The following is a 12,335-nucleotide window of genomic DNA, read 5'->3' on the forward strand; positions in this document are numbered from 1 at the left end:
CAACCTCCACACCACATTCCTCTTGGTGGCAGGCAGGGGTTTTCCCTGGGGAATGCCGCCCCACCCCCCCACCCAAATGGGCTGTGAGCAGAAAGGAGAGCATAGGAGCAAGGCTCGGGAACCAGGCCTTGGTGGGCGGGAGCTGGGCCTGGAACACAGGTTCAACCAGCCTGGGAGAGAAGCTGTCACCCAGAAGCAGATGCTCTCAGTCCTCAGAGAACCAGGAGGGGACTGGCCCTGCACAGATGCCCAGAGAAACAGCAGATGTCCCAGGCTGGGAAGGCCCTGGTGGTGGCAGACCCTGGAGTCCTGGGCCCACCCAGGAGCAGCTGGTTACTGAAATCATTTAAGTTCCAAAGCTTGTGAACTCTTTCCAATATTCACATTGTTTTATACAAATAAAGAATGTTCAGGGTCACCCTATAAAGACAGCATTTTTGCTTGTGCGCTAAAGTGCTCTGTGGAAGAATGGGGTGGCATCCCTGTGTATGTGCTCCAGAGAGGATGACCCAACCAATGGCTTCATAGCTAGCAATGTTCCAGTAGGTGACTGGGGCCCAGACAGGGGAAGGGACTTGCCCAGTGTCACATGGTGATGCAGCTCAGGGGGCTGGGCCACTGCTCCATGGCTGTCCTCCTGCAGGCCTGCCAGCCAAGGGGGAAAAGTGCTTTGGGGAGGGCAGGTGGCCAAGTCAGGCCTCCCCCTCTGCCTCGTCCTCGCTGGTGCAGCCGTTGGGCACCGCTGGGCTCTGGGATGCCTGAGTCTCCAAGTACTCAGCCTTGAGCTGCTCCAGCTCCTGCAGCTCAGCCTCCAGCCGCTCCCGGTGGGCTGCCCGCAGCTGTCGCAGCTGTTTCATAGGAAAGGGGTTCATGTCGTTGAAGGCGATGTTCACTAGCTTCCTGTAGAAGAATGTAGTCAGCCCAGAGCTCAGTGCACTGCCCCTGCCCTCAGGGAGCTCACCTTCCAGGGAGGAAGTGATGAATAGGGGGGCAGTTTCTACACAAACTGATATGTATTGAGGCAGGGGGAGCTTAGGGCAATGGGAGCTCTAACCCAATAAAGAAAGGTTGGTCCGGGAAAGCTTCTTGGAGGAGGTGCTATGTGAGCTGAGTTTTGAAGAATAAGTAGAAGTTTGCCAGACAATGAAGATGGTGGTGGTAGAGGTGGCAAGGAGGCATTCTGGGCAGAAGAAACTGCAAGGTCAGAAGCCTGGAGTGGGTGTTATCCTAGGAACGCAAATAAATCTGTTTGGCAGGGTCATAGGGCATGAGTGTTGGGGGCAGGAAAAAGTGGGCAAGAAATGAAACTGCATGGAGGCCTTGGACGCCATGTGAAGATGCAGATAGACCACTGAGGCAGTGGACTATCCCTAAAGATCCCAGCTGTAATGGAGGATCAGTATCACTAAGGAATCTCCACCTGGCAAACACCAGCTTACCCTCCGCTATGTGTCCTGGGAGTGTGTGGGGGTGGTGGGGTGGCGGGGGGGCCACGGGTGGGGGCAGAAGTGGGTTCTCACTGGCTGTTGCAAATGGTCTTGGTGAAGAAGCGCAGGTACTGGTAGATTTCCAGGCCATCCTGCAGCCTCAGGATCTCCTCCTCGTTGTACTTGAAAATGGCCAAGGCATAGCGGAACAGCACCTGTGGGGCAAGGTGGGGCTCAGGCGGGCCAGGGCAGGCGGGGGCAGGCAATCCCCAGAGGGAACCCATGCATGCAGGCAGGGCGGGAGGCCCTGGACAGGCTTCAGAGGTTGAAAGCTTGGGGAGGCCAAGGAGAGGAACAGACTGGAGAGGCGCGGGACACCGCTTGGAGTCTGGGCATAGCATGGATTGGGACTGAGCCCTGCGCTACCCTGACCTGTCCTGGACCCTGAGCAAGCTGTTGCCCCTGTTGGACCTAATGGGGGTAATACTGTCTTTCCATGGGGTGTCAGCAGGAATGAAACGGAACGACAGAGCCAACGATGCTTTGTAAACTGTGCAGTGCAGTATGCTACCACCCACCTTGGGGAAATGGGCAGAGGCTGGGGGAAGGGCCTGCCCAGGTTCCCCTAACAAGGTGAGGGGTAGAGCTGGGACCAGACCCAAGTGTCAGCCTCCCAGTGTGGAGCTCAGCCCAAATGGAAGAAGAGAGGGAGGCACCCAGGTGAATGGAGGGGCGATGAAATGGATCGGAATGTGCCTCCTGGATCATGATCATGCCTCCTCTCCGGGGAAAGGGATTTCTCCCAAACTTTAAGGTGCCCCTTTGCAGGCCGAAGCACCACTTCCCCTCTTGTGTGCAAAGTGCTTTAGTTCACAGAGCTGTACTCCCAGATGTCCTCAACAGCACTGACAGGTGAGCACTGTCTCCCCATTCTCCAGGGGCAGAACGAGACCCCGAGGGATGAAGGGACGTGCCCAGGACCTTCCTTGCGCACCCATGCCGGGGGTCCCCACCTTGATGCCCTCATACAGGAAAGCATCCCAGACACGCAGGAGGATGTTGCTGATGAGACTGTCTGCAAAGACCACAAGGAACCAGTTGAAGGTGATGAAGGAGAGGTCCACTCGGTGTTGCCCCAAGTGCGCCATCAGCTTGGGTAGCTTCTCTGAGAGGAGGTCTCGGAGCACCCACTGGTCCACCTGTAAGGCAGTGAGAGGGCCTGTCAGCTGCCACCTGGAGCCACTCCCCCTGCCCAGGGAGCACAGAGCACCCGGAGGAGCTGCAGCCAGCCTGGCAGGCAGGCATGTCCCTCTGCTGTTCACAGCTTGGGCACACAGTCTTCCAGGCAGGAGCAGTGGCTTTGATGGGGAGGCCTCCATGGGCTAAGTTCTTAGCCAGCGGAGTTTTGGGTCCTTTGCCCCATGAACCACAGGCCAAGCCATTGAAGCGTGTATTAGCTGACACTATAGTTGCTTCTCTCCACCCATTTGGGGGCTGATGCACAAGATGCTCAGTCAATGTTTGGGATGTGGTCCTGTGGATGGTTGTGGGGGACAGACATAGTGGCCATCAAGGAATCTCCTAAAGGGCACGCTGCTAGGTGATGACTGGCAGGGACTTCTCCATGGGGTCATGGTCATGCCTCTATCCTTCTTTCACATGACCTGGGCGATTACTCCCAGCACTGGCTCCTTCCCTGGCTCCAAGCCATGGTTCTTTTGTGGCCTGCCTCCTACCTCTGTGATGAGCCCAGTTTAGTCTCCTCTGCTCTTCCTTTCCTGGAATGGCTGGTTTCTCAGCTGTCAGCTGGTGTAAATACCCACTTTCTTCCTCTCTTCCTCACCCAGAACCCTAGGTCTGCTGTGGGGCCAACTGTCCAGCTCAAAACCTAGGGTAATTCACTGAATCTAAGATGCCACTGAACTTACTGAAGGATTTACCAATTAGTTGGTACAATGTTTGAGAGCTACTTCAAGATCATCAAAGCAGGAGCGGGCGAGAGTACAGACGAACAGAGATACCTCCCTGTGCTGATAATTAGTGAAACTGGGTGATGGACACAGGGACGTTCATATATTATTTTCTCTATTTTTTGGTACATTAGAAATTTTCTATAATAAAAAATGAAAAAAAGAAAAGGACCCCACCACAATACCTTGGTTATACAATACACCTCAATTTCAGAGATGTTAAAATGTGAAAATAAAATACAGAATATTTTTCCATCCTGCTTTGCAACTAAAGGTACTATGGGTTACAGTTCTAACCCATCTGGTATAAGAGAAATTGCTGGGTTCGGGGGAAGTGTTTGAAAGGGAGTCAGCTCCTGCCTTTCACCCTCTGCTTCCTCCAGCCTGGCCCATGGTCAGAGTGCCAGACACGGTGCAGCCACCTTGTGACCACCAGGTGATGAGCAGGAAGAGAAAAGCCACATGCCAGGGATGACAGAACAGAAACTTACGGGCCTTCAACTCATGTCACTATCTGAGAAAAAAAAATCCTCCATTTAAGCCACTGTTAGACTAGGCCTCCCTTTCATGTAGCCGCGCACAGTCCTTCTCTGATTCACCCCCTATTTCCTGATGACTCCTCAGTCTTGATCTCCAACCCTGACCACTCTCCTCCCCAGCTGAACACCCACTGTCTTCTGACCTCCCCACCCTGGTGGGCATCCCAGGAGTAATCAGTGCTGGGCAATTGTAACAGGAAGAGAGGAGAACAGGATGGGTGGGCAGGTAATGGTGCGGTAGGTTTGTGGGTGGGAGGTGAGAAAGTTCCCTCTGGGTAGCCTCCCCATAAAGCAGATGGTGCTGATGTAGCAAGAATGGGACAAGAGGTGAGGCAGGAGAAGGGGGAGAGTGGAGATGGGGGGTATGAAATGGTTTCACATTTATACCTCTCAATAAGTCTAGGAAGTAGCATTGCTCCCGCTCAAACCTGGGCTTCAGAGAGGTGATGTCACTTGCCAAGGCCACACAGCTGATTACTGGAGGGGTGGCTTCTGAACCTCCGAACCTAGCTGTGCCTGACTCCAGGGCTGGCCTGTGCTCAGAGGGCAGGCGAGGGGATAATGAGATGACAGAGACAGACATCATTTCCCATCAGGAAATGATTAGTATTTAGACTCATCACCACCTCCACCTTCCACCCTATCTGACCTCTGTTTTGAAATTCTTCACTGTCAAATTGCAAGTGACACTAGACTTTCCCCTCCTCAGGTTTCTAACGGCATAGTGTCGCCACTGCAATAACAGTAGTCTGTCTTGTGGGCTCCAACAATTATAATTGACATCAGCTCATGGGAACTTCCTAGAAGTCCCAGAGAAGGTTATTGGTCCATTAAACGCAGGGAGAAGTGGAGGCCTGAGAAATTCGTGACTTCTAGATTTGCTGGCTTGAAGGAACAACTCAGCACCTGCATGGCCCCTCAGTCCCCTCTGCGCTGCTCACCTGGGATGACATAAGCGTCTTGCTATAGTAATCAGCTGGCATGATGGTCTCCACAATGGCCACTAGGCACCAGAAGGCACTCTCCTCCTCATCCAGAACCAGGAGAGCGATGGCTGCCAGCCTGCAGTGGAAGAAAAGGAGGTCTGGAGTGACTGGCTGAAGTTGGCAGCCAGGCAGCCGGTGGCAGAGGTGGCTCTCCGGGTCCTGCGGGGAAGTCCTGCCCAGCACTGCTCCCTAACCAGGCTGGTGTTCCTGGCACCTGGGGTGAGATGAACATGCTTCTCGGGAGGACTACACAGGGGATTTCCAGAGCAATGGGGATCATCCAGAGCAGGGACTCTGGAGTCCTGTTGTCTCAGTGTGAATCCCAGACATACCACATCCTGGGCAAGTTACTTAACCTCTCTGAGAACTATTATGAGGATGAATGCAGTTAACACACAATAAATAGTCAGCCCAGTGCCTGAAACACAGTGAGCACTTTATAAGTGTCAGCTGTCCTTATCCTAGCACCCACAGGCTTTGAGACCTTGGCAAGGGTGGTAGCCTCTCAGGCCCACTATCATCATCTGTACAGGGGGATTAACAATATCTATCTTCCAAGTTTACTCTGGCACATAGTGGGTGCTCAATACACAGAGTTCTTTTCCTCCTTTGCTTCCCATCTCACCCAAAGTTATCATGAGGCTCTAATAAGACCATGGTAAGAAAGGAAAACATCCACAGTGCTGAGCAAGGATGCCTGCTTGGAAGAAGTATTGTTTTCTTTACTTCTCTCATCTTTCCTGGCAGGTGCTGTCCAGAGCCAATCAAAGAATACATTTCCCAAAATGTACTGGACTCTCAAGATGCTAGTTGAACACAAGGTCCCATTTTCAAAGATGTTTAGGGAATGCTACATACTCTCACCCCCTTCTAGAGGATTATGATGCACAACATTTTAGCAATGCTTCTGAGAAGTCTTACAGTGACAAAACCCACCCTGGTTCACCCAGGCCTATCCAGTGCAGCTGTAGAGCCCCTTTTGTGCAGTGCACCCACTGAACACCCTTAGGGAGATGCCACTTTGCAGCACTGTGAAGGCTCACCCTCTTAATGGGCTTAAAGAACACATTTCATTGCCCAGATATTTGTTTCTCCAAGGTTCATGCTTTTTTAAAGAAACAGGGTCAAATCTTCTAAAGAAAAAAGAAACCCCTTTTCTCCCCCCAGTAAATTGGGAAGGAATTTCTCTCCATTCTGGCTAAAATATCTGCACAAACTCTCCTGAGTCTGAGCTGAGTGAATGGAGAGAATAGTCACAGTTCTCCTGGGAAACAGGAAGTTCTACACTCTCAGAGCTGGGGACAAAGTTCTTTCTGCACTGAGTCTGGAGCTGCCCCAGAAACTCTCCAAGATAGCTTCAGGCAGCTGCTTCTTACTGGTCATCCTTAGTCCAGATAAATTCATTGTAGAACCTGTATAACTGAGGCCCGAAAAGCAAAAACTCACTGTGTGACTGCTCAGGGTCACACAGTGAGTTGACGGCAGAGTGGAAATAGAACCTAGGGCTCCCAAAGTCCACCCTGGTATTCCCTACACCCCACCCCATTCCACTGGAGCCTCAGGATATGTTCAATCCAGGAGCCAGCTGTCAACATCAGCTCAGATTTCTTGCCACATTGACAAGTCAGTGACAAGAGGCTGCTTGTACCAGCTAGGGCTCACCAACTACTGAGGGCTGCAGCCAGACTCAGCTGAAGGCATTCAAGGCCTAAGTGGGTCTGCAAAGGAAGAAACTGGTGATGGATGAAAGGAAAAGCAACTTTTAAAGTACTCCACTTATATTTTAAATGGAAAAAGCTTTAAAATTTTTGCTCTAAATTAGCGCTAGATCATTACTATGATATCTGTCGCCCTCTAAACAGACTGGATTTGTTGCATAGAACCACACATGCAGTTCTAATAGCTGCCACTAGATGACAGCACTCTGACAAGTGAAAAAGGCCCACAGGTTTGGGATTAAGGGCCTTGAATACGCTGCCATCTCCACATTTGAACAGGTTCTTTCCACTACGAATAACTATATAAAACAAATACGAATATTTGCCTAAATACCAATTATAGGGAAAAAAAGGACTCAGAGAAAGGAGAAATTCTCCTAGGTGTCAACCCCTTCTCTTGGTCTTAGTTGTTCCCACATCCCCTTGGCAGCCTTTCTACACAGGGAGAAACTTCTCTCCTGTGAGATTTATCTCAAGATGCCTGCCTGCTACAGCATTTCCCCCTGGCCCTTCGTACTTTACTGTGCTGGGATATTGTAAGTCCGGGGAAAGGAAATCCCAGGGCAAAATACCTCTAAAAACCAAAATCAGTCAAAGGGAGAAATAAAGTTTAAAACCAGTTTATTTCTCACAAACTGCAGTCCCAGTCCGTCTTTCTACTCTGCTCCAGCAGCGACCACACCCGCCCTCCGCCTCCCCTCTCAGGTACAGATAAGCCCTCAGTTGCCCTGGTAATTACCCATTGATATGGAGATGAACTTCTCCACCCCTGAGGAAAGATGCAAATGCACTAAAGCCATACTTCTTTCCACCTCTTAACGCCTATTGATATGCAGATATACTAAAGCCAGGGAAATATTCTGGAAATGCCACAATTTTACCCACAGATATAATTCTGAATTTCCAGTAATTGTACATGTATATGCTCAATTTCACCCAATTTAGTATTTTAAAGTATCAAAAATACCCTTAGGAACCATTCAAATTTGAGAGGGACAAGCTGAATATTTATTCTGTGTTAAATGTCACACACTGCCTAGTCTGAAAAAAGATAATGGCTTATGTAAATTTTGCTTTGAGTACATGTGTGTTTAAATGAAACTGATTCAAAACTTGCTTTGGGAAATATTTGATATTATGTAATCTCTACTGAGATAACTGGGGACATCTATGGAAGTCCTTCAGAGAACTGGAGGAGGGCTGCCCTACTAGGTCACCCCACCTCAGTTCCCTCCCAGTGCCTTGTCTCCTGCTGTTGGACCAGAAGTAGAAATTAGTCCAGGCTGGGCTGATCAGATTCCTTCCTTTTGGGAATTTAGGCCTGGGACATGAGGGTATTGACAAGTGGTAAGACTTGCGGCAAGGCTCTAGACTCAGGGGCTGAGGTCTCCACTCTGACAGCCTTGATGGGCCCTACATGCCCAAGGAATGACTGAGCAGACATGTGGAGGGAAAGAGGCCGGAGACTGTGCAGCCCCCAAAATGGCTGCAGAGCAGAACTGGCGTGTGGCACAGTCTCAGGGGATGGCACCCCCATGGGATATGGCATGAATGGAGGCCCCAGGGTTGTGCAGTGCTGCAGCTCTGCTGAAGGGAGCAGTTGCCTCGACTTCTAACACCCATATCTGGCCCGTAGCCCTGTTTCCTTTTCCTGGCTTTCATGACCTTCCTCTGTTAACATATACCCATTTTCTTTTCTTTGGGCTCCTCTAAGTGGGTTTTGGATAAAGCAAATAGTCCCTGACCCAGACAATTCTGCAGCAAGTGAGCTGGATGGTGCACTACACAGCTCCAGGGAACTGCTTGCAATGCTTTCTACAGGAGTGGCACCACCCTGATCACAAATCGAAGGAGAAAGCACAGGACAAGGAGCCACCTGTGTGACCCACCTCTGTCTTCAACATGTCCTTTTACCTGCTTGTCCACATTTGTATGGTGAGCAGGCCTACTGGGCTCACCTCTCCAGGTTCTTGGGAGGCCCCCGAGAGACAGGGAAGCATGGAAGGATAAAGGCTGTGCCCTCATGGGGGCTACGGTGCTCACCTGTTCAGGCCCTGGCAGTAGCCGATGGCAGGGTTCTGCCAGGAGAAGGCCAGCAGTACGCGGCGGAGCTTGTCAGGGAAGCTGGAGGTGGGACAAGTGAAGTGCTTGTTGTTGGGGAATGTACGGTTCAGGTCCAGCTCGATCTGATGGGCGGCAGGGTGCTCGCATGCCTGGCCCCGGCTCAGCAGCTCCTGGTAGCGGCCGGGGGCCTGCAGGTGCTGGATGCGGAGGTGAACCAGCCACCTCCAGACACGTGGCCGGTGCTCTTGGGGCACACCTGCCCGCAGCAGTTGCTTGAGTTCAACCGAGGGTGCAAGGTCACCCAGGGCAGCCCAGCGCTCCCGCAGTGGCTGCTCCACAGCCTCGTGGGCCAGCAGGTGGTGGGAGTGTACCTCCAACGCCTGGATCTTGGCCAGCAGCTTCAGGTCTTCCACCTCATAGTTGGGCACCGTCAGGAAGCCATACTCATCGTACTCACTGCCAGCAAAAGCCTGTGTTAGGAACACCCTGAGAGCCCCGCCCTGGATAAGGGACAGCGGGGATAGGGAGGCCCTGGCCAAGGTTTCTGCCCTGACTTCACTGCGGTTCTCCGAACTTCAATGTGCTCATCTGCACGATCGCCAAGGAGCCCCTGCTGTGCCTCATGAAGGCTCACTGAGGTCCTCTGTTGTAAACAGCTGGGGGCCTAGACAGGGCCTGGTACATAGTAAGTGCAGAAGAGATATTTGCTCACTCATGCTGTTGAATATGAAGGACCCTCTTACTACTTCATGAAGCCTTATGCCCAAGGAGTCTGGCTCTGCTGATACAGGCCCCACTTCCACAGAGTAAGCCCAAGGGTGGATGGGAAGCACAGAGCACCATGACAAGGCAGAGCTGGCGGTCCATTCCAGATGGCCTTTCATTTACTCAACCTATTTTTGCTCCTACTGTGTGCTTCCCATGTGCTGTGTGCGTCATTTAATCCTAATGATCCTGTGAAGTAGGGATCTTAGCCCACATCTTAGGAAGGCTGAATAGGAGGCTCAGAAAGGTAAAGTGACTTATCCAAGGTCACACAATGAGCGAGACAGGCTGGCTCCAAAGGCCTTTGGAGGCTCCTACCCAGCCTCCAGGGCCTTTGACCCCCGCCACAGCCCCTTCTGTTATATTTAACTGCTCATGTCCACTGTGCTCAGCAAGAGCTTGGCTCAGGTGTGGCAGCTGGCTTGTCTCCCTTCTCCACTCTTTGACAAACACCTCTCAGAGGCAGCCTGGGGAAGTGGAAAAAGGGAGCCCTAGAGGCAGACCCAGGTCAGCTGCACTAATGTGCTACATGGCCTTGGGCAAGGGGCTGCCCCTCTGAACCTGCCCCACCTCAGCTGTAAAACAGGCCTCATCCTGACCGCACGCTCTGAAGATCCGAGGAGGTAATGGATGTGTGGGGCTTGCACTTGGTCAGCAGGAGCTGGCAGCGGGCAGCTGGGGCACCCGACCGGCTCACGCAGACCTGGCCCTGCCCAAGCCAGCTGCTGGGCTTACCTGATGGGGCTCAGCTCAACACTGTCACCTGAGGCATCGCTGGCCTCCCACTGTAGGGCCTCCTGGATGAGGTGCTTTAGCAGCTCCGAGCACTCACTGGCCTTGCTCCCCATGGCTTCCTGCAGCCTCCGCAGCCCCGCCAGGTGCTTGCTGTCTGCCTGACAGCTCTTGGCTTGGAGGTAGGCACACTGTGAATGCAGAGGCAGGGCTGGGCAGGCCACCTTGCTGGGCTTGAGCCACCCCAGAGGCCTGAGGCCCGAACAGCTTTAACCAGCAGAGGCCTGCTCCCACCTTGTCTCCCACCCCCATCCCGTCCCCATAAATGGAAAAAGAGATGGGCCCTGAACCCAGGGGTTTACAGCAAGGCAGAGAGGGCTCCAGGAAAGAGAGACCAGGCCCAGAGCTGGTGCTGGATTCAGAAGAAAGAGGGGAGAGGTGGGCAGGGGCAGAACAGGCTCTGCACAGCCTGCAGGCCCATCCTGGTTTGGCCACTACTGCTGACTGGGCAAACTATGGAAGTTATTTAACCCCTCTGTGCCTTAGCTTCCTTATCTGAACAATGGGGATAATAGTCCACCTCAGGATTTTGGGAGGATTAGATGAGCTGATACGTGTAAAGCCCTCCCCAGGGCACATGGGGTGGAGCAAGTTCTCTGTAGGTGGTATTAGGAGTATTGCCCAGGGGTGGATGTGCAGCTCTAGACACTGCCCTTGTGCCCTCTGCTACCACCATGCGGGCCCTTCCTGCTCCTCTAACACACCATCTCTCTCCCACCATGGCCTTCCTACACACTCCCCATCCGCCTACCCACTCCTGCTGACTTTGGTGGTTCTATTTATATAAGCCGGGGGTGCTGGGCAAGTCAGGTAGCCTCCCTGGGCCCTGTTTTCCTTCCTTGCAAGATGGAGACAGGATACATCTGCTTCACAGCATTACCATGAGCTCCGGGCCAGCCTGGCTCCTATGCCATCCTGGCGTGGCACAGTGGGAGTCTCCTGGCCAAGGCTGCCACTCCGCTGCACCCCTGCCCAGGTCACCGGCTCCACGCGTTTGTCAAGCAACAACACCAAGCCATCCTGTGAACCCATTTTCCTACCTGTTTCACCTGGCTCCCACCTCCACATCCCTCCACCACTAGGGCTACTTCCTGAGTCCCTTCACCAATATCCTCCTCAGGGATTTCTGCTAGACTCCCAAGCCTCCTTACTTCCAAACCTACCTCCTCAAGTCCAAGAGCACCCAGTTTTCTCAAAATGTAAGTCTGACTGAGGCCCTCACCACTCAAAACCTTGCAGGACTCCCTGAGCATTTCTCAGACAGCAAGTCTAATAGTGAAAAACTTCCTCAGCTTTAGTTTATTTCAAAATGTCTTAACTGTGCCCTCATTATTGAAGGAAAGTTTTGCCAGATATGGATTCTTGGTTGACAGAATTTTTTTCTTTTAGCACTTTGAATCTATCTGCCTACCTGCCTTCTGGCCTCCAAAGTTTGATGAAAGAGCTGCTCATAATCGTATGTGATGAGTCATTTCTCTCTTTCTGCTTTCAAGGTACCTCTTTGTCTTTGGCATTCAAAAGTTTGATTTAATCTGTCTCAGCATGAGTCTCTTATCTTGAGGTTTGTTGAGCTTCTTGGATGTTTATATTCACGTCTTCATCAAATGTGGGATGTTTTCAGACATTATTTCCTCAAATATTCTGTCTGCTCCTTGCTTTCTCATCTGGGACTCCCACGTTATAAGGGGCACGTGGGTCTGCTTAATGGTGTCTCACAGGTCCCTCAGGGACTATTCACTTCTCTTCAATCTTTTCTTTCTGTTTCTCAGACTTGATAATTTCCATTGAACTATTTTCAAGTTCACTGATTCTTTCTGCTTGCCCTAATCTGCCTTTGAATCCCTCTAGTAACTTTTTCATTTACTATAAAAGCTATTTTACTTTTTAGCTCCAGAATTTTTTTGGTTTCTTTTTATGTTTTCTATCTTTTTACTGATATTTCCATTTTGTTCATACATTGCTTTCTTGACTCACCACATCTTCCTTTAGTTTTTGGAGCAGCTGTTAAGACAGTTGTTTTAAAGTCTTTGTCTAGTATGTCTGGCATCAGATCTTTCTCAGGGGCAGTTTCTAT

At 51.5% G+C, this 12,335-nt stretch overlaps 1 protein-coding gene across 3 annotated transcripts in view; it reads right to left on the bottom strand.

Annotated features, from left to right (window-relative positions):
• Nucleotides 1-367: 367 nt before the first annotated feature.
• The window catches only part of TBC1D2 (TBC1 domain family member 2), a 44,546-nt gene continuing 32,578 nt past the window's right edge, over nucleotides 368-12,335 (bottom strand). For 2 of the 3 annotated variants that reach the window (XM_036888313.2, XM_036888316.2), the window contains 6 exons: nucleotides 10,205-10,392; nucleotides 8,684-9,160; nucleotides 4,878-4,998; nucleotides 2,441-2,626; nucleotides 1,521-1,642; nucleotides 368-900 (listed from right to left, as the gene is read on the bottom strand). In XM_036888313.2, the coding sequence (XP_036744208.1) occupies nucleotides 693-900; nucleotides 1,521-1,642; nucleotides 2,441-2,626; nucleotides 4,878-4,998; nucleotides 8,684-9,160; nucleotides 10,205-10,392 (1,302 nt within the window). In that variant the 3' untranslated portion in view covers nucleotides 368-692. The remainder of the gene's footprint in view (nucleotides 901-1,520; nucleotides 1,643-2,440; nucleotides 2,627-4,877; nucleotides 4,999-8,683; nucleotides 9,161-10,204; nucleotides 10,393-12,335) is intronic. The other variant, XM_036888314.2, reaches the window with a different exon arrangement.

Source organism: Manis pentadactyla, chromosome 3 (genome assembly GCF_030020395.1).
Source record: "Manis pentadactyla isolate mManPen7 chromosome 3, mManPen7.hap1, whole genome shotgun sequence".
Lineage (NCBI taxonomy): Eukaryota > Metazoa > Chordata > Mammalia > Pholidota > Manidae > Manis > Manis pentadactyla.